Here is a 22160-nt window from a genome sequence, read left to right on the forward strand (position 1 = left end):
TGATTGATTCAGTTGATCAAAGGAAATTGCTGTTACACTTACCAAACTATTTTGGTAAATTGCAGCCGACAACCCCACTTTTAGTTAACAGTGTTTGAAAACTTTTTGTTCATGGTTTCTCATAATGCATAAGCATATATGGTTAAACCTAAAAGATAGCACCTACGGATGTTTGAAAGCACTTTATTCAATGATTGAAATGCCATCGTCGACTGGAGTTTACAGCATTTGCATTGCAATCTCATTTCTCGGAGGCTAAAACATGCTTGCAGTGACCAATATACCCAGGATAATCTAATTCATTGTCAATTGCCTGCGGTTATCTCGTTGTGCAGGACTGTCTGTCAAAAACGAGTAACCATTCTCAATGGTCCAACTTTAACAGCTGAAGTGGGGTACAACAGCAGATTAGCTCCTTAAGCACCTGGATCTGAATTTTAAACAGAATTATTTACCAAAAGTGTATACTCAAGGAACCGAGAAGTAGTCATGTTATTGATGAAGATCTTAAATGCAAAAATGCAGTGAGAATCAATACCCATGAATAGATTTAACCGATGGTAGTACCACCAGCGAAGCCTCCGAAACCCTCTCAGTAAACAAGAGGAAGGGCACTACTATTCAACTTTGCTTGTTTTTGGCAGCAGCATGGGATAGTCCTGGCTCCCAGCCAGGCATGGGCACGCATGATCTCATAGCAGGGCCGATCTGCTTTTGCATGCCACTGTGCCCTATCTGATCTTGCATGCGCTCCAAGCTGGGTGTATGCTGCAATGCAGATGTTTCATTGACATTTTTCACTCCTACTTCGATTTGTGGATTCACAATAGGAGTAACCAGGGTGTTGCCCTCGAAACTGTTGTCCAGTCCATTATGATGCAAGGGAGAAGCAATGCTAGGAACTGGTTGGTGAAAAAAATGATCAGCAGCAGCTGTAGATGCTTCCAATGGGCTGCTAACAAAAGGCATACCTGCATTAGGTACATTGGGCCTAGATAGAAGAACAGGGTTAATCCCCGTCACCTGCTTAACTGTTTCTTCAGCCATTTTCACCTGAAATTTTCAAATAGAATAATCAACCTGACGACCCAGAAATAAAGTTGCACCAATCATAATCACTAGTGATTTATAGCAAGTAAAATAGTTAAAGAACTATAATCACTCTAGAGGCAGTTTCAGGCATAAAGATGCATAATTGTGTTTCGCAGTTGGTAACAGTCCAAACACTGATATTAGCATCCGATGTCCAACAATATAACCTCAGTGCATAACAAAAGAGATCATGTCAGTATCCATTGTATAAATTTAGACAGACATACAAATCATGAATTATTTTAAGTATATGAATGGTTGAACACACCATAGAAGTGACAGTATGTCGGTACTGGACATATCCAGCAGATCCCTAAAATGGAGCACACACAAATCGCCAATAACCAAATTAATCTCCCTTCCCCAAGAGAATTTCTGCAAATATATTCTGCAAGCATGTTTACGATTAAATCCTTAATCATAGATGAAGGAAAAGGAATTGCCGATGGCTTTTCAAAATTTGACACTGACTAACCGCAAACTTCACGGTATCACAACAATATATTCTCGTCATTTATTTGGAAGTAAGTTTTCAAGTTATCCATATATTAACTAACTGCAAAATAACTGGACCAGGATAAGAAAATGCAAATTAGACAACGGTGATGGTTTACCTTTGCTCTTAACGTCTCGATATCAGCCTTCAGAATTCTATTGTCAACAGCAGCTTCATCATACTTGTGATTCATGTCAGTTAGATGCTTAAGTAATGTGGAATGTTCAACTCTTAGTTGACCAACCTAGAAAAAATCACTTACAGGATAAAAAATGACAATAAAACAGAGTGCATGAGACCATCAAGGGGAAGGGGGAATGATGTGGCAAAACCTGCACTTCAAGTTCATTCATATGCGCTTGCTTTCTTCTTCTCAAGCGCCTGGCTGATTCTCGATTTGACAGAATTCTGAGCCATCATCATAGTACCAATTAGTTGAAGGCAATTTTGTAATTGCATCAGCAAATTAAAAATTTAGTAAGAATTTAATAATCCACAAATCTGGTAGTGAGACAGGTGATTAATGGTAAGAATGTTTGTGTTTTTGAACAATATATTGATTTTTTTTAAATAGAAAAAGAAATCAAAGGAAAAAAAACTCCATATTCATTGAAAAACATGGATCCCCAAGCCAAGTGCTGGGATTAATTTTTGACAAGGAACATAGTATTTTGTTGATTAAGCGTATAGAATCATCCGCTCAAGTTCTATTTGAAAAATAAATATTTTACTCTTTTCAAGATAACAAATTAGTTCTTATAGCTATTACTTAAAAGAGAAGATACATGTCTTTAATTAGGACAAAGAAAAAGAAAAGGATGGCAAAACATATTAAGAAAAAGTGAATAAAGAACAGAACAAATAACATTTTGAATCCCTCAAACCAATCAATAATACAAAACAAAAATAGAAAACTTTATTACCTCCTTGCACGTCTTGCATCAGCGGGATCCATGTTGTCAGTGATTTCAGTAGCTCCTTCAAGTTCATCATCATCTGAATCTTCTCTTGATGACCCACTTGCAGTTTGCCTCACTTGTATCCCTGATTTTTTTTGTTTAGTTGAAACAGCCAAATTACCACAAGGTGCAGCATCAGGTTCACCCTGTCCCTGTGCCTTTGAGGAACCTACAATAGTAGAATTTGAATTAAAAAGAAAAATCAGCAAGATTCAATATATGTTAGTTATTGGAAGAGAACCAAATTAATGCATGAAGAGATCTAAACTTCTTTCGCAAATTGTTTACTGTTTAGATCTTAAAAATGTAGATAAAAAGTTGGAAGGAAAAGGAGAAGCGAAGAAAAATGAAATATAAACAGGGCAATGTTACTTGTCTCTTTTGAATGGCTACATAAAGTTTATGGGAAACTAATAAATTTATCAAATCTAGTAAAGCAAATTAATTCCATTTTTATATATCCCTCCTTTTTTTTTTTCTCATTTTCCTTTCCTTCACTCTTTCAACACAAGCATTTGCACTTCGTGAAAACGTGGACTAAAATCTATGATTAGGCATAATCATGCATAATATATGCAGGATGGCTCCAACGACAGCAAATTAAAACAAAGATTTCCTACAGTTCACCAAGAAGCCAAACAATCATTGTTGGAGTTAACTTTAGAAGAATCCAACCTACAGAAACATTCATGTCATTCATTCTGCCACTAGCTGACCCCAACAAATCAGACTAGATGAACTACATTCAATTCAACACCATATAGACTTGTCCTAGTACATCAAGGGGCCGACTGCCATATAGAAAGTAAATCAATGGTTGCAAGTTGCAACCTCCTATTGCAATGACACAAGCTTATAAACAAGACACTACTAATGACACAAGCTTATAAACAAGACACTACTAATCACCCAAGATAAAAACATAGTGGCCAATCCACATGCAATCCAACCCTGTTGAATTGCAGTAAGTCAGACGCCTTCATCAGTTCCCCAAAATACAAGTACCACTAACAAGAAAATGAGCACATGTTTGACACAAACCACAACTCTCTTTGCATCAGAAACACTTTACACATGTCTATTATTAATTGACTTAAACTCCCATCCAATCTAACTCCTGATCAGGAATAAAAGGTGCCCGTCTGAATTGACTCGAAATTGGCTCCATAAAATTTGCCAAGTTGAAAGACAATATATCAAAAATGAAAATTGAAAGAGATGATAAATTCCCTAAAACCCATTTGCAGAGTTGCGGAAACCGTATGCTGATCTTACCTTATAAAGAAAAAAAAGGTTTCCCGAGGATTGCATTTAAATGTGGTCAAATAGATGTCAACAAATAAGAATATAAAAACGTAGACGTTCGCTCCTCAGTCTAAAAAAGTTCTATCAATTGCATTAGAGACAAAAAAAAAAAGTCTAAAGACTCGGATTTATTTATAAAAAAAAAAATCAAATCAGAGGCACGCTATGGTAAAAGCTAACCTTGAACTTCGGATCCCGATTGAAGCGCTTGATTTTCGGCTCGGGCAGACGAATCCTCTGCCTTCACAGCCGACGCCTGAATGATTTTTTGCAGATTACATTTCAGATTTTTTTTTTTTGGAAAAAAAAATTCCTGATATTACTTGTATTATTAAATAATAATAATTTCAATTGGAAAATGGAGATTGGAGAGAGAAATACACGAGAGAGAGCAACAGCAGCGCAGGCTTGATCGAGCTTGCTCTTGAGGATCACTCGGTACTCATCCGAGTCAATCGGAATTGTCGATGTCGGAACAGACGGCAAAGGATTATGATTCTGATTATTAGGCTTTTTGATCTCCACCACCTCACCATTCCCGTAACCTAATTCAGCTTTCGAAACGGACGGCTGAGGTGTCGCCAAGGACGTACAAATCACATTCTCGCCCGCACCAGAAAATTCTTCTAGATACCTCTCCAAAGCCCACTCCGATTGGCTTCGGCTCATCCAGTCAGAAGCCGGAGCTGCCCAGAATGGGTCAGAGAAATCGTCAACTGAGAACACATAATTCATCGTTTTCAGTGATATCTCTTTCTTCCTCTCTCGGCACTTAGCAATTTGCCTTTATGTTTTTCTTCCCTAGCAAACCGAAAATATCCTCCGCTTTGCTGTCTACAAAACAATCCACTAGGAGTCCGCCGGGTGGATAATTCCGAAGAATTTGAGCACGTGTTACTTTATTAGTGGGTGGTGAGGGTGGCTATCGCTGGAATATGAAACACGTGATTTTGTGAAGTTAAGACTTACGTGTGGCCTGGTCTGTGGGCTAAGACCTAAAGAGAGGGGGCGAGGCGGTGCCGCGGTGCCGATGAAAATTGTACGAATTCGGGACAAGTGTGAACTCGGGCCCACTGGTTGGGGACTTTGTTTGGCCAAAAAAGTGTGATCAATTGGATTCTCGATCCGTCACTGGATAGACAATAGACCGGGTTCCATACTAAGGAATTTGCTGTACGGCGTAACACGTCACCTCTCATTTCCCAATATCTTAAGGAACTAGCTTTTTTAACCCCACGGGATTTTTTATTAAATTTTTTATAATTTTAAATTTATTTTTTAATTATTGATCTAATATATAAACATACATTTATAAATGTTAAATTATAATTAAATGATCATTTATACATAATATATTATAAATTATATTATTTATATAAAAAGTATAAACTTTGTAAATTTTTAAAAATTATAAAAATCTTTTTTTGATAAAAAAATATTTTTTTCAATTCATTTGCTAAATACTAAAAATCTTACTACCATTTTTTCTTATTTGATAAAAAATCAATAATTAATATTCAAATGGTTAAGAGTAATAATTATTTTTATCATAATGGTGATTGTGTATATATATATTTGATTGAACAACAAATTATAATTATTAATTTGATCATAATCATTTTGTTCTTATTTTTTACATACTTTAAGTTATTATCATATAAATATATTGGGCTAATAATTATTTTTATAAATGTTAATAAAATAAAGTTAATTTTTAGATAAAAGGGAAACAATGATTATTTTTTTATGTTTAAAAATCTTTCTTTTGAAATATTTTTTAGTTTTAATCATTTTTAACATAATTGATAGTATTTTTTATGGGTTAGATATGGTAATGATAATTATTCTTCTCATACAATCAATTGCAGATAAATAAATTCAATAATAAAAAATATAACAAAATAAAATAGATAATATAAGTTTATATATTCATTTGTTAAGACTAAAGATATATAATAATAATTACGAATATGTTAATAAATTAATGGAGAAAAAATCGAATAAATGAATAAATAATAATAATAATAATAATAGTGAATTACAATCAATTTTAGGAAAATTTAAAAAAGATATTGACTAAAGAGAAACAAATAAATTAACAAAATATATAATATATAAATATTTGAATTGGAACATAAATAAAATATTATATTTGTTTTCAAAATAAAAACATATTTTTATTTAATTTTTTTATCAATATTCAAATGTCTTATATTTTCATATAAATATATAAGCTCTTATTACTTTAAAAATACATGCTTCTAGTCAATAATCTATTAACTTATCTAAAAGTATTAAATTTAATAATTTATTAAATAATTTGTAATTTTTATTTTGATTTGAATTTAAATAATTATCTAAAAATCATTAAATTTAAATAATTTATTAAATATAATTATTTGATAGAAAATAAAATTTTATTAAGTATATATATTTGGAACTATTACTAAATAAAAAAATAAATTATGATTTAATATATTTGAATTTAAATTTTATACAAAAATGTTTATCTCATATAGATTTTGATTTCAGTTTGAATAATTATTCAGATTATTCAATTTAAATAATTTATTAAAAATTAATTTGATAAATAAAATAATATAAATATTATCTTATATGTCATTGAAAAATATTATTCACTTAAGCATCTACATAAGCAAATTTTATAACGTAATATTATATGTTGTAATAATATATATATATATATATATTAGATTAAGAAAGTACATTTATTGTACTTTTTATGAATATTGTACTTTTAATAATCGTAAATATTCAGAAAAAAAAAGTTAAAGACATTGAATTATAGTGAAATTCATCTTCAATTAAAATTTGAATTTATTAATTAATAATAATATTTTAAGAAATTTTTATACATCATGTATTATTATTTAAAATTAATCATATTAAAAATAAATATCATATTAATTAATATAATTATAATATTACAATAAATATTTAATTATAATTTAAAAATCATTTATAACATTAATCTGATAAAAATTAATGAAAATAGTAATAAGTGTTTAATGATATCTCGATATATTAAAAGAAATTATTCAATGTATATAAATATTTGTTTATCGAAATTTTAATAATTATATATTCCTAATAATTTACTAATTGTACTTTTTTATAAGAATTATCAGTTATTATTAATCCTATTGTAGATTTACAATGATAAAAATTAACTTTACTAAAATAATGAAAAATTTTTACATTTTACTCTTTACTTAGATAAATCTTTTATATTTTTATTGTATTAAAATAAAATTTTGATTTGTATTCAAATAAATTTTTTATTTTTATTATAAACTTTTAATTTATATATAAATACAAATTTAACATAAATAAATATTTCATTTAAAATAATGACTTATTTGAATATAAATCAAGAATAATTCCTTATTTAAGTATAATAAAAATATAAAAAACTTTACTTAAAAGGTGTAATAATAATTTTTTAAAAATATTTTAATCAATCAATTTATAACAGGCAACAGTTCTCAGATTTAATTTGCTTGGACTTTCTTTTTCTTGCATATTCCTTATTTTATTCTCTTTGAGAACAAAATTAATGTTATATTTGCCCAATTTTGGAATGTAAGTACTTATAGTTTAATTTTTGACTTGAGGATAAAATTAGGAATGTAATGAATTTAATAAAGGGAGGAATGATTAAATGGTAGTAATATTGGTAGATTTATTGTTTTTGTTTACAACATGATAGAAAATTACATGAGATTGGATAATTGCATAAGCAGTTTCTTTTTGGCGAGACAATATGAAACTAAAAGTAAAATATTATACTGTACGTTGTTTTATATATCTATAATAACAATATTTTTGGATTTTATATACAGAGTTAATATTATGAATTATTTTTAAATTATAATAAAATATTAATATATGATATTTAAAATTTATAAATTTTTAATGTAATATTTGAACTATAAATATATTAAATAATGTAATATTTAAAAAATTATTTGTTTATTACGTATTATTATTTTAAGTTAATCACATAAAGAATTAAGTCACACTAAAAACGATTATTATATCAATTAAAAATCTATAATTCATATATCACATTAAAAATTTTTAAAATTTTTATATCATATTAAACATTTTATTATAATTTAAGAATCCGTCGTCATATCAACATTTATAATACATTAAAAAGAAAAACTACAAATCAATACCTTAAAAAAATCATTAGTAATATACAAGTTCTATTTCAATTCATTATTTTAAAATTTAATTTTTAACTTTTTTTAAATATTCAAAATTAATTCATTTTATCAATTAATTTTAAATATTCAATAAAATATGTCATATTACTTTCGACATAAAATTTAACATATAAATTTAATAAGTACATTGTTTTTATCATGTGAATATCTATATTTAAAAATGATTAATAAAATTAATATAATTTAATATAATTTTAAAAGATTGTAAATAAAAATTAAATATTATACAAATATGGATACAATTTCTATTTAAATTTGGACATAAATAAACTACAACATTAGTTCATCTTTAGAGGAGCCTTTTAGCTTAGGAGAAATAGGGAAACAAGCCAAACATATTTTTAACTGCCCTAATTTTCACGCGAAAATCCAGGACAATTTATTGGAAAGAAAAAAAAAAAGATTTTGAGGAGAGAAGAACGCTGTCGTTTTAATGGGTGATGTGTCTGTAGTCAAAATCAGAGCGTTTCGATTCAACGTGTTAGAATCATCTGGTAAATTTCTATTAGCATTCAACTAGCCTCAGCATATTCGTGTAAATCTTCAAATCGAACGCCGAAAGTAGGAGTAGGCGATCCATCAGAGAAAGGTAGATTTCTTTGTCTTATCATATTTGATCCAAAATCTAAAACAGGAGGCCGTAGCTTTTAAGCCATCTTTATGTGCGCCCGCCCTTGATTTATTTATTTATTTTTGGTTATCGTGATTTTTTAGTTCAAAAATTTATCAGAGGCCAACAGAGCTCAAATCCCCACTAGCAACTCAGCTCTTATTGCAATGATTGCCGACGAGGTGAGTATTACTTTTGAATCTGCCTAAATCAGTACACAGATCTCCCCCACTTTTGACATTTTTGTGTCGTTTTATTGCATTTTCCCCTATAAATTTACGTGTCATTCTTCTTGAATTAGCTCTGCATCGCCTGAATTTTTATGTCAATCAGATGTAAAAATTTTGGTAAAGATTTAATTTGGGTTTTTTTTTTAAATGAATTATTTAAATTAACTAACTGAAGCATCTATTGTGTGAATTGGTAGAAAATACTTTTATAAGTTTGATGCATGTTTTTCTTACTAATCCATGCTAGCCGATCGAAAACTCAGCTTAGTCTGTTGTTTTTTATGAGGGTGAAATGTGGATACCATTCAGATTTAGCTCTATGATGAATGATCATAAGACCATAAATTTCGTGGCGCATTTTGCATTTTCTGAATGATTGTGGTATGTTATAGGAAAAGTTTACTCATTGCTGTACGGTTTTATGAATTCTTATTTATTTGGGCATTTACCATGTTTCCTCATTTTGTTAATAGACCATAGCAAGAATAAGATTGTGTTTATGGCATGATTTCATGAGTATAAAGTGCTGCAAATGTTGTTAATATGATAGTTAATGTCATTACATGTGATTGGCAATGCATTTGATTTGACTTGTCTGATTCATAATTTATTGGGCTAGGACACGGTGGTTGGGTTTCTGCTTGCTGGTGTGGGTAATGTTGAATTGTTGAGAAAGACAAATTATCTTATTGTGGACTCAAGTATGCTCTTTAAATTTTTGTGTTTTATTACTGCTATTTGAAAAGTTTGCCTTTTTACGTATGGTCTTGATCAAACTCTTGTCAACATTTTATAGTTGCTTTTTGATATTTTATTCACTCATTGAATATAAAGGTTCGCCAGTTATTTACTTTCTCTGAATCACCTTAGGTTACCTGAATTAGCAATTTATGTTCAGCTTGACTGTGGTTTATCTTCTATCTAGTTAAAGAGTGGAAGAACACGATCTCGATACTCAATAAGGAAACATGCCATTTAGGATTGTTTAAACTAAAAGTATGCCTTTTGATACTTATTTTGGATCAATGTAACTACATGTTTTGTTACATATTTGTTATTACATGCAATCATAGTCGAAATATGTTCTCAGAACTTATGATTTCATGTCATTTTGCCTTCTGAACTTTTAGGTGTCTTGGTTTTAAATTTTCTTTCTGGAGTGGTGACACATGTGCTTGTCCCTGTTCCTGTTGAAATAATTATTAGTTAGCTTGGTAAAAATAGATAATTCATAGGGAAGTACAAATATGGTCTGTCTCTCAAAAGACAGTTTTCTCCATTTTACGTCTTACATCATTTGCATTATTTGTGTGTCAACTAGGAAAATGAAGTTGTTATCCATTTTCCAGGAAATGTCCTTTCATTTGGTCGCAATAGAGGGGAGGGAAACTAGAAAAGGAAAGATAATGCATAGTGCTCTAACTATTGGGATCAGTATAAATATCAGATTTTTACTCCCCTTAGCTCTATCTTGGTTTGGTTTTTCTGTAAATAAATCATCTCGACCGGTTATTTTCACTATCAAATTAAATATCATCAGCGTCACTATCCATCACTCAATGCTTTTTGATTTTGCCTTTTAGAAACCACCGTTAAACAAATTGAAGATGCATTTAAGGAGTTCACAGCAAGGGAGGATATTGCTGTTGTGCTGATTAGCCAATATGTAAGTTTTTTGCTGCATATGTTGTTGTAAAACATCAATTGTTATGCTGTTTTTATGCAAATACTATATGTTTGTTAAGCTGTATTATGCACAGAAAAGTTGTAATGTGTGGCTGAGGAGAGCTATGAAATGCTAACAAGCACAGATCTTGTAGCATCTTTTGCTTCCATCATCAGCATCATTAAGTCACGCTCACATCGCTCCTTAGAAGTCAGTGTTGGTCAATTATCTGTGAAGTGTGATCGTATATCACCTTCTGGTCAAAGAAATGTTTACTAGATTCAGTAACGAAGTGCATTGTTTGAGTGATTATCTGTGCTAACTTTTCATCACATGATCAATGACAACCAAAGAGACTAGCAAATGGTAATACAGATGATGAGATTGATCAAATACCAAATATGCCATTTGATAAAATGCCTTTGTAAAATTTGGTGAGCATCTAAACTTCTTCGTGACAACTATGAGTCTACTTCATATTTTCCCTATTATTTAGTTCAGCATGGAAATTTTGTTTATTGATCATTTGTTGCTAAATAGAAGCCAATCATGTGGGTGCTGCCTAGGGATGAAAAGAGATTTAGTATTATAGGTTTTGTGCAAACCTCCTATATATTTCAGTGCATCGACAGTATCTTGAACTCCAGTGTTAAAATTGGCAAGACAGGTTGTCTTGTCTCATCTTGCATGCTCTTACTGTTATTTTGATGAATTTCCCTTTTGCTTTGGTGGCTCCATCCTGTTCTGATGTTGGCTACTAGCTAGTTAAGATTAACCAAAGGTCTTGTCTTCTGAATCTCTAACTTCCATAGTTTCATCTGTAATGATACCAATTCAGACACAAGTATAGAACTTCTATTTGAATTGCATTCTCAACTCAAGTTCGGTATGCTAATTTAAGCTGCAATCCTCCATCCTTTTAATTGCAGGTCGCAAATATGATAAGGTTTCTGGTGGATAGCTATAACAAGCCTGTTCCAGCAATTTTGGAGATTCCATCCAAGGATCATCTATATGATCCTGCACATGATTCTGTTCTTTCACGAGTTAAATACCTCTTCTCTGCAGAATCAGTGGCATCTGGGAGGCGTTAAATGCAGATATACACTTATGACTTCTCTATCTCATCATGTGTCTATTTCCTTCGGTAATTGTATAATATGACTTAAATTATTCTTTCCAGAGAGTTGCAAACGGTTCTCTTCATAATTTCTGAGTTACATATGCAACTTCTATTTGGAGATATGTTTTGATGGCCTTTTGAATTGATTAAATGATGTTTGAAGAAACTGCTGGAGTTGGGAGTTGTCATCATGCAACAGTTGTTACTTTTTAATGTAACGATGGTTTGATTGAAATGCCCTTTTTTTTTGGCCGGATTGGGATAGGAGGTTGGAAGACTGGTAGAAGGAAAAATTGATTCATAAATTAAACCACCAGAGTGTCAGAAGATGCTAACACCTTTGTATGAAAGCTTCAAATCATGTGGAATAGAGTAAGCGAAGCTACCTATTAAATTGCTTTAACTCGTTTTATGCTTTTATTGTATATGAAAAACCAGTTCCTGTACTTCTGTTGTAGGCTTGTATCAGGCTATCCTACTTGCTTTCGATAAATGAACATTTTAAATTATCCAAAACAATATATATATATATATATATATATATATATATATACATATAAATTGATGGGATGGCGGGACTATTTGATAAGCGTAGGGCAACCTTAAAATTTGTTTGATCTTTGGCTTTCAAAATTTTTAAAGCATGAAAAATTACGAGTCAACAGGATACAACTAGATTCTTCTGGTGGAAGATGAAGCCAAAGGAAGGAATTGAGTGGTGGTTTGCAGAAATTTCCAGAATGCTAAAGTTCTTCAACAGGATACAATTAGATTCTTCTCAAGTTTGGTGACTCCCTTTCCCAGTTCTAACCTTGGTGCCCTACTGCTGGATGTTGAACTCTTTTTTGTTTAAGAACATGACTTTATATTCAACAGTTTTCATCAAAGATTAAAGCCCAAAAAGCCCACCATAGACCCATTTTAGATACGGGATCCCTCGGCTTTCGACGCTGCCTGCAAGAGATAACTTTGACCGATGACAGCAAAAGTAAATAAGCTGACCGAGGGCGACATACACAATCACAACAAACTTCCATCTTACGAAAGCTTTCCCCGGCGCCTGCTGAATATATACTGAATCAGCGAGTGCCTTCCCCAATCCCCGAGGGCCAGAGCAAAAAGGACAAACCCATTTGATTCTCCTTAGCATTAGTCGGAGTAAATCCTCCTAATCCTTTCTTTCCCTATCTCTTCCAAAAAGCCCAAAAATAGGGTTTCGAAAACCTTAACTCTACCATAGCCCCCAAATCCGACCTCTTTTTCGTCGCTTTCTCCTTCAGACAGATTAGGGATTTTAATTAAAAATATATTTACAAATCTCCTGTTCTTGTTTTTGTTCCTGATTTCCAGCTACAATGGCGGAGCACTTGGCCTCAATCTTCGGTACGGAGAAGGACCGTGTTAATTGTCCCTTCTATTTCAAGATTGGAGCATGCCGGCATGGGGATAGGTGCTCACGGCTCCACAACCGGCCGACGATCTCCCCAACCCTCTTGCTGTCGAACATGTACCAGCGCCCGGATATGATCACCCCTGGAGTGGATGCCCAGGGCCAGCCCATCGACCCCCGTAGGATCCAGGAGCACTTCGAGGACTTCTACGAGGACATCTTCGAGGAGCTAGGCAAGTTCGGTGAAATCGAGAGCCTCAACGTCTGTGACAACCTTGCCGACCACATGATCGGAAACGTGTATGTTCAGTTCAGGGAGGAGGACCAGGCAGCTGCCGCCCTCCAGGCACTTCAAGGAAGGTTCTACTCCGGTCGGCCTATCATTGCGGATTTTTCCCCAGTCACTGATTTCCGCGAAGCCACTTGTCGGCAATTCGAGGAGAATAACTGTAACCGTGGGGGTTACTGTAATTTTATGCATGTCAAGGTAATTGGGAGGGAGTTGAGAAGGAAGTTGTTTGGGAGGTACCGCAGGTTTAAAAGGAGTCGGAGTAGGAGCAGGAGCGCCAGTCCACGCCACAAGCGTGATAGGGAGTTTAGGGACCGCGATCGCGACCGTGACCGTGATGATCATCGTGATAGGAATGGGCGAAGACCTGACAGGTCTGACCGTGACAGCGGTGGTAGGAGAAAGCATGGGAGTCCTAGGCGAAGCAGAAGCCCTCCACCTGCGAGGGAAGGGAGTGAGGAGCGGAGAGCCAGGATTGAACAATGGAATCGAGAGAGGGAAGAGAAGGTGTAAGAAAAGCTTATTCGGTTATGGTCTATATTTTCATTTTTTCCCTTTTGGTAATTATTTCTATTTCTAGGTTCAGATCATGTTTTTGTTATGTTGCTGCAACTTGGATTGAACGTAAGTCTTCACTTTGAGGGATGAGTGGTACCATTTTTAGCTGTTACAATGATCATTTTCTCATAGTGTCAGTTTTAAAGGGAGTACTTGTATCTCTGTTGAATAGTTTCCTTTACTTTTAGTCCATGGTTAAAGCTTCAAGCTACTTTCTTCTCACCTTTATCTCGGATTACTAAGGTATTCATTCCACCTTTTTATTTACTAATAATTTTGTTAATTAAATCCTCTGTTTTAGGCAGATTCTAAATTCCTTGCTTTACTTTATGTTCGACTTGTAAACGTGCTTTAGGCTGTTTGTATTTTAGTGCTTTTGGTGGGAAAGAGCTATTGCTTTGCTAGCTCAGTCTCACTCGTACTGCCCTACAAAGAATCAATCGTTCTGAACAATTTTTTTCCTTTGCCAATTATAGCTTATCACTAATTATCAATTATAATTAAAAGCTTTGCTTGACGCATTTTAACTTGTGAATTGGCTTGAGGCTGTGTGTTGTTTACTGTAAATGTGTTGTAGACTGCTTTTGGTGGGGAAGAGCTGCCAGTATGTTTACACACTCACTGTTCTTGCTGTTCATGTATTTCTTCGTATTAATTTGTGTTGCTATGAATGTAATTATTGCCATGGAATATCCAGGGAAGACACCTTCTTGGGCAAAATTCTAAAACCATTTTCATTTGTCAAAAATTTCCCTAGAAGATCATGAATTATGCCTCTGGTGGCTGCGCCTCTCCTATATAAGTTATATTATAGAGAAACTTCCCTTTTTGGCCATTTTATTAGTTTACTCTTTGTGGAAATTGCATTTTTTTTCTCTCGTTTCCTTCTCGTGTAGTTTCTCCCTTGATTCTCTTTCACCTTCTCAAGATTCAATGGTATGGCTTTTCAATTTGTTGCTTGAGAATGATTCAGACCAATGTTAAGCAAACTCTGACTGAATTGTTATACTTTCTTTTGAATACATTTCCCTCATGCTAAACGTTCTTACCCAAGCATTATGTGACAGCTCAATGCTACTGTGTAAAAATTCTTCATAATTTGTTATTCTTTTACTTTAGAGGAAAAAGAGAGTTTCTTGTCTTTTAAAACTTAAACTAGAATGAGATATGGTGTTACACAATGTGTTTCTTCAACTGTTACTTTGTTTATTGGTACAATTAAGTTAGTATTATGATGTGCTTAATAATGTGTTGTGCTTAATAATGTGTTGCTTCTGTGGGAGCAAGAGTGATCTAATATCTTCATTTCCTGTCCCTGGAGTTTGTAGGTCTGCTCTCAGCTCCTTGATTTTTGTCAGAATTACAGCCAGGTTAGTTATCAAATCAGACATTCCATTTCCCCTCTAGTTAGACAAATGCATTTCAGCATAGAGATGCCTTAATTGAACTTCATTAGTTTCTTTTCTTCCATTTTCCCCATTCTTTTACTGTGGGATATAATCTACCGCTTCCAATCATGCAAGATAGTAAGGTTTTGCAACTCCCGCCGCCACGGCAGACTTAAAGAATATCTATTTCATGAATCTTTGCCACATCATTCTCATCTGTGAATGGTATTAGCTTTGATTAGCGGAGTTGGGATGGTTTCACCGGGTTTCAAACGGTGCAGTAGCTCCAATTAAGAATATGATGGATGAACCGGTTCAGATATTTCCCATCAGAGATATACCTTGTATCCCCACGGCAATGATAGGTTACTCAATGATTTAACTTTGAAAAAGATAAAAATGCAATCAAGATATTATGATATTGCAAAACAAAGATTCAACATTATTTCAATCAAAACCATTATGGAGAAAATGTTTCAAGTCTGATTTAATTCCATAAAATCGTCAAGGAAGTGCAGATTTCAAGGATTTGGTAAAAATTTCTAGCTACTTCAATCCTTCTCTAGGAGACTTTGCTTCAACCAGCAGCTTCACCATGGCACTGCCAACAATCACACCATCGGCTCCCCATCCTGCTACCTGTCTCGATTTACGTAATAAGAATCTACATAGAAGCAAAAGCATGCTAATACTTTGGTATCAAGTTGCATGTTCTAAAGACCAACCTGCTTCATATGCTCGGGTTTTGATATGCCAAAGCCAACTGCAACAGGCTTTGTTGTTGCCTGTCATAGCAAAATTAAAGCATCAGATGCAACTACAAGAACTCAGATCATCAAAATCTATAATTCCCTTGACTTAAAGGTTCAGGCATGTTTTAGAATCATGTCCGAGCATTTTAGTAATGAAACACACTGATCAAGAAATATCTCATGTCTTTAGAATCTACATAAAATGAACTGACTTGTAATCGCAGTCCTGAAAATTTCAGTGAAGTAAATTGATCATGTAAAATAATAAGGAAACAGAATCTCTTAAAGTTTGTTAATTTGTTGCGTAACTTCGAAAGACATTTATAATGACTTTGAAAAATGCACCAATCACAGCTCAATTTAATTATATACCAAGGAGAAGTCCAGAATGATTACACATATATACAACTAGGACTGACACAGACAGAACATGCTAGTTTAGTAATTTGAAATGCTAATTAGTCATATAGGAACTCAGCTTGTTAAGACAAACCTCCTTAACTTCCCTTAAAAGAGTCCGAACCCTATTGCTTACAGATGCACGGGCACCAGTAACTCCGATTGAGCTCACCTGAAATTTCAGCAGATAAGGAAATATCAACATGGTTGTTCAAATCTTAACAAAATTCAATCCTTCTTTGTCATACAACTTAACATAAAAGAGCTGATAAAACATTGAAGACAAAGAAAGTAATTAAGGAAAATAACATGACAAAAGAGTCATCAACTTTGGAAGAGGATCTTACAAGATACACAAATCCTTCTGATGCTTCAACAATAGCTTTCATTCGGTCTGTCGGCGTAGTCGGTGTTGTAAGCAGTACCTTAACCACACAAGCAGAGAAATCAAATTAGATTCACTATATGCATTTATCACAGAAAAAAAAAAAAAAAAGCATGGCTTGTGGCATCTAAATGTAGTAATGGAAAATAACACTTGGGGTTGCAAAAATAAATGAGTTCCTATGATTTAATAGCAAATTGGTTCCTAATGTTGCCTTCAAATATCCAATTCTGCAGGAATATCCATTTGATCAACACCATGGGCTAGTAGTAAAGCCAGCTTGAAAGTTAAAAAAGTGAACAATAGAAAGCAAATTCATTTTCATCTTTCCCCTGATTTTTAAAGTTTGTTACATTTCCAGAATATTTATTCTGAAAATGCAAGGAAAGTGCATTTTGGAGATTGATGGAGAGTTTGTAATTTACTGTGCAAATGATTTAGTGTATATCTCATAAAAGTAACTAACCAAAAAAATATTTTAAGGGAAATAGGATCACGCTATTGCATTGAATTAAAGGGCTTAAACAAAGCGTATCATGGTTGGAAAACCTAATTGAGATTGCAAAGAAGTTAAAGGGGAGAAGAGCATTCTTATAGAGGATCCCACCAATTCGATCATATTTTTTAGAGCTTCTTGTCTCAAAATTTCAGTCTCCTCTAGAGGGACATCCGAAACTATCAGCCCTGCAAATATTTATGGAATTATTGAGGTAAGAACATTATATAGATGTTGGGATTCTTGTAGGAAATAAGAGTATAAAACATACAACCTATGAATCTCCAGAATGACAAAAACTTTAAGTGATAGATATTAGTCCTATATTTTGGATTGGATAAGAGAATCGTAAGATAGAAACAAAGCCAGCACAGGCAACAACATATTTCAAATTTGTTTTTCTTAATAAAAGCCTAATAATTTAAAAAAGAAAACATGGACATATCAGAATAAAGCAATATGCAAAACCTAGAATTTACATTTTCATATTGACTCAGGTCATGGAGAATAGTAGAATAGTATAGAAATTCTAAAACGATTAAGCAAAGCAAAACAAGTCAATTACCATGTATGCCTATGTCCTTTACAGTGGACATAAACTTCTCAACTCCACGCTTCAGAATTGGGTTGTAATACGTAAATAAAGCAATTGGACAAGATAATTGTGGAACCACCTGTACAACTTACAAGTACATAATTAGAATTTAACCCCCAATTTAGGAAGCAAACAGTTTATGAAGTCACAAATAGATATCCTGCAAAATTTTTGTTTCTGCAGTTACTTAGATCTATGCGCATGGATGTAACAAACACGCTCATCCAAATGAAAACAAGAAAAATCAAGGATCTTACTGACGATGAAAGGTAATGCATAGGTTCTTGTCATTGAAAGGGTAGCAAGCTCAATGCTCTAAATAAATAGCATATGAGCAATGAGTAGAGCATCAATAACCAACTTATCACAAAAATCAAAATGTCTGGGATATTTTTTATTTTGTTCCAGTCTGGGGTGAAAAATATAATAAGCAATCTTTTGTGCAAAAAAAAAAAAAGTTATGATACTCATTTACCCTGAGGAAAAACAGTGGCTGCACTGAAATCAACAATTCCATGCTGTAAAAACTAACAATATCTAAGAGTTGAGTTTTCTAATAGAGCAGATGGGAGTGAAAATTGCTTTTAATGTAGGTGCTTCCTCTTTTTCATTTGTTGATAGACAGAGGCCAATGCACTGGACACTAGTCCTACCTCTTTCAACATTGAAAGAATAGCATTGAAGTTGGTTCCTCTTGCCAAAGAACGCGTAGCTGCAGCCTAAACAAAAGAAACATCACTGAGAGACTTGAAATATAAATAAATAAATAGACAAACAACCGCACTCTTAACAGACCTGGATTACAGGACCATCAGCCAGAGGATCAGAATATGGCACACCCAGTTCAATTATGTCCGAGCCACATGAGTCAAGCACCTTTAGTGCCTCCGCTGTTGTTGAAAGATCAGGATCACCAGCTGTGATATATGGGATGAAAGCAACCTTCAGAAGTAGGGATGCTTATTAGACAGCATTGGAGAGAGTGATAAGATTGTAAATTAACTTTAAAAGTATGTTAGTTAGGTTATACTTTCTAGAAAGTTTTATACGGAGCCATTGTATGTTAATAAGATTTTTCTTCAAAAAGTTTCATTCTTTCTCGATAATGTTTTCTTGAATTTTCAACATTAAGATAGTTTATAAATTGGTACTTAAAAACTAAGGTATTTTATACTTGCAAGTACAAAGTGCACATCATCAAACAAAGGCATTTTCCATCCTTATTAAAACAACGTTAAAGAATTAACATTTTCATTTTCATTTTTTGGGTAAATATAAAGCAGTATGGGGGAGGAGTAAGATCCAAAGTGCTTATCATCGAACAAAGACATATTCCATCCTTACAAAGTAAAACAATATGAGAGAAATAATATTTCCATAAGATTGTAAAGGAATTTAAAAGTATAGTAGTTAGGTTTGAGAAAATTTTACAAAGAGGCACAGCATGTGGATAACAATTTTTTGCTCAGCAATTTCAACCTTTTGTTGTAGTTTTTTTCTTGAATTTTTAACATAATAATAATTTATAAATTGGCAATCAAAAGCTAAGGTATATAACACTCGCAAGTTGCAAGCACAAAATTCATGTCATCGAAAACAAAATGTTTTCCATCCTTTTTGAACAATATAGGGAGCTTAACATGGTAGTTTGGTTCTAGAAAGTTTTGTGAAGAGGAATCACATGTGAATAGCAACTTTGTCTTTAAAAACTTTCATCCTTTCTTGATAGTTTTTCTTGAATTTTCAACATGATAGTAGTCTATAAACTCTTAGTACTCGATAGTCTTTCGAATATAAAATTTACAATCAAACAGCCACATCCTCTTTGGTCAACAAAAAAAAAAAAAAAAGCCACATCTTCTATCCAGAATCTCAAAACCAATCTTAAAAGGCAAAGAAGGTTTATAAACAATTCTACTTGATGAAAAAAGGTCAACTAAACTCCGGCTACCTTACTCATACAAACCATAAAAACACTATAGACAACAAATAATCAGAAGAATCGATTCAACCAAGCTTGTTATCTTAACAAGCCTATGATTCTTATGATGCAGCTTCAAAAAGACATAAAACCCAAAAATATCACATACAAAAAAAAATTTGAATATAAAGTTGAAATATTTCTGCCATAATCAAACTATAATCTATTTCCTCTACTCAACTTACAGTATTAAGGGAATACCCATAAAGAAAAAAGGGGAAAAATGCTTACTTTGCCTTATTTTTTCAAGTTAGAGAAAGTGTCAGAAAGGCTAAGAGTTGGAGCGATGGTTACAGCAGCCATTGGAGTGAATCTCTTGGTTGAAACTAAGGCTTTGCCAGAGGGAAACCGAGATAGAGAATTGGTATTGCTCTTCTTTAATTGGAGCAACCCTGCCGTTGATTTCACAGCAACAGCCATTACAGACAGCGAATGTTCTATTGATAAAAGGTTTTATGATTTATTCACGCTCCTATTTTAAGCAAAATTTGCTTTCTACATTTATTTACCATTCTAAGACTTTTGGGTTGGTGGATGGATGGTTTATCTAGTTTGTTTTTCTTTATTGCTGTTATTTAATAGTTAGGAGATTTTTTTTTTTTTTTGGCTAGAGTTGTAAAATGTACTTTTTGAGTAAACATCGTAAAAATATATATTATTTTGTTATTAATCAATTATTCAAAGGTAAAAAAATTAATATTATTATAAAAAATTATGACAATTTATTAATTTATCAAATTTTTTATTTAATGAATCAAGTTTAACATTTTCCAATTTAGTGATTTTTGTTACACAATAACTACTAAATGAACTTTCATTCATTTTTTATTTACTTTATATATATATATATTTAAAAATTTTAATTTATTTTATTATATATATATATATATATGAATGAAAATAATATTATGCGTCTAAACTTTTTCAAACTCACAATTTTTAAATGCTAGTTTTAATGACATGTTAACTTATTATAAAATAATCGATAATATTTTTATAATAATGATTGGTTAAATTATTCATGATTCAAATAAAAAAAAATAAAATTATGATAATGTATCCAAATCATCAATCCCCTACAATTATTTTGGAGTTTTAACAAAAATTAGTTGACACTTGGTGAATTAAGATATTTAATTAAATGTCAAGTATTATTAACAGTGAGATTTTGATTAAGTTTGTTGGGTTACAATTGTGGGATTTGTAATTAATTCATAAATATTATTTATTGATGCTTTATTTCTAATTATATAAATACGATTATTTATAAATTTAATCATTTTGTCAATTCATGTCATGCGTGAATTTAATTAATCGTGAATAAATATATTTAATATTTAACCTTATTTAAATTTAATATTTTAAATTTAGAGTCGTATCTATTTTTTAATTTGATTCATAACTATTGTTGAATAATATAAATAATCATAAATCAAATCTAAATTATATGCATATAATTATCTTAAAATTTATAGTATTTATGAATTCAATTAATTATGTAAGAATGTAGTTAATAATTAATGTAATTTAAGTTTATCATATCTATTAAAGAAAAAACCTATTATTGAATATAAATACAAAATCCAAATTATTGAATTTCGGGTCAATTTTTTTATATTTTAATTAGTTCCAAAATTATAAGTTATTATTTTGTATCACGAAAAATTGTTTTTATTTTTATTTATGTATTATTAGAGTTTTAATCGAATAATTTTATTGATTTGTTTATATTAAGTATTATTTTGTAAATATATATTATTTATTCATATAAAAAAATTTTGCGACATGAGCTAAGTCTGGTAATTTTGTAGTGATATTATTTATAGAAATTATAAATTTATGACCTTATTCTGATAAATAAATTCATTATATTTTTAAACTTTTTTTATTATTATATTTTGCTTTACAAAAATCCATTGAAAAATGTGAAATAGAACCTGTATAAAAAGAAATAGAGTTAAGTGAGAAGTAAGGCTGCAATTTTGGGTTTGAGTTGTATGGAATGGACACAGATATTCTATCTAACAAGTAGTGATGTCCAATAGAAAGAGTCCATGTTTTCTCTATGGGCTCCAATAGCCCCATCAAGCCTTATTTCAATTATCAAAGTTACACCTATACGAAAAACAAAATTCACATACCTGCATTTGTTTAAGAGATAATATTTGATGGCACAAGGGTTATACATTATCA

General features: G+C 32.0%; 2 protein-coding genes and 2 pseudogenes across 8 annotated transcripts; 2 read left to right on the forward strand and 2 right to left on the reverse strand.

Moving 5' to 3' along the window:
- Window positions 1-169: 169 nt before the first annotated feature.
- On the reverse strand, window positions 170-4613 carry LOC111314275 (light-inducible protein CPRF2-like). 4 transcript variants are annotated; one of them, XR_016332647.1, is made up of 8 exons: window positions 4234-4613; window positions 4033-4108; window positions 2512-2716; window positions 1921-1996; window positions 1707-1832; window positions 972-1053; window positions 539-902; window positions 170-430 (listed from the first exon to the last, which is right to left on the reverse strand). XR_016332647.1 is itself a non-coding variant. In XM_089752761.1 (7 exons), the coding sequence occupies exons 1-7, from the start codon at window positions 4585-4587 to the stop codon at window positions 622-624; spliced, it is 1200 nt and encodes a 399-aa protein (XP_089608887.1). In that variant the 5' UTR covers window positions 4588-4613; the 3' UTR covers window positions 170-621. The 4 variants fall into 4 exon arrangements, 2 of the variants coding, with proteins under 2 accessions (XP_089608887.1, XP_089608886.1); XR_016332646.1 differs by having other exon boundaries at window positions 539-1053; XM_089752761.1 differs by having other exon boundaries at window positions 170-902.
- Window positions 4614-8426: 3813 nt separating this feature from the next.
- LOC111314278 (V-type proton ATPase subunit F-like) lies at window positions 8427-11900 on the forward strand. Its single transcript, XM_022915463.2, has 5 exons — window positions 8427-8694; window positions 8820-8897; window positions 9565-9646; window positions 10529-10611; window positions 11541-11900. Exons 2-5 carry the CDS (start codon window positions 8883-8885, stop codon window positions 11703-11705), a joined length of 345 nt encoding a protein of 114 aa, XP_022771198.1. The 5' UTR covers window positions 8427-8694; window positions 8820-8882; the 3' UTR covers window positions 11706-11900.
- Window positions 11901-11965: 65 nt separating this feature from the next.
- Window positions 11966-14193, forward strand: LOC111314276 (splicing factor U2af small subunit B pseudogene; annotated as a pseudogene). Of its 2 annotated transcripts, none has more exons than XR_016332871.1 (2): window positions 11966-12106; window positions 13085-14193. The product of XR_016332871.1 is annotated as a splicing factor U2af small subunit B pseudogene, transcript variant X2 (transcript). The 2 variants fall into 2 exon arrangements; XR_016332870.1 differs by having other exon boundaries at window positions 11972-12106; window positions 12400-14193.
- Window positions 14194-15759: 1566 nt separating this feature from the next.
- On the reverse strand, window positions 15760-20569 carry LOC111314277 (tryptophan synthase alpha chain-like; annotated as a pseudogene). The gene is made up of 9 exons (XR_016332869.1): window positions 20199-20569; window positions 18782-18928; window positions 18640-18705; window positions 17957-18065; window positions 17503-17579; window positions 16858-16935; window positions 16605-16682; window positions 16085-16144; window positions 15760-15998 (listed from the first exon to the last, which is right to left on the reverse strand). The product of XR_016332869.1 is annotated as a tryptophan synthase alpha chain-like (transcript).
- Between the last annotated feature and the right edge of the window lie 1591 nt (window positions 20570-22160).

This window comes from Durio zibethinus, chromosome 23 (genome assembly GCF_047325235.1).
Source record: "Durio zibethinus cultivar Kanyao isolate XHJ-2024 chromosome 23, ASM4732523v1, whole genome shotgun sequence".
In the NCBI taxonomy this organism is placed as follows: Eukaryota; Viridiplantae; Streptophyta; class Magnoliopsida; order Malvales; family Malvaceae; genus Durio; species Durio zibethinus.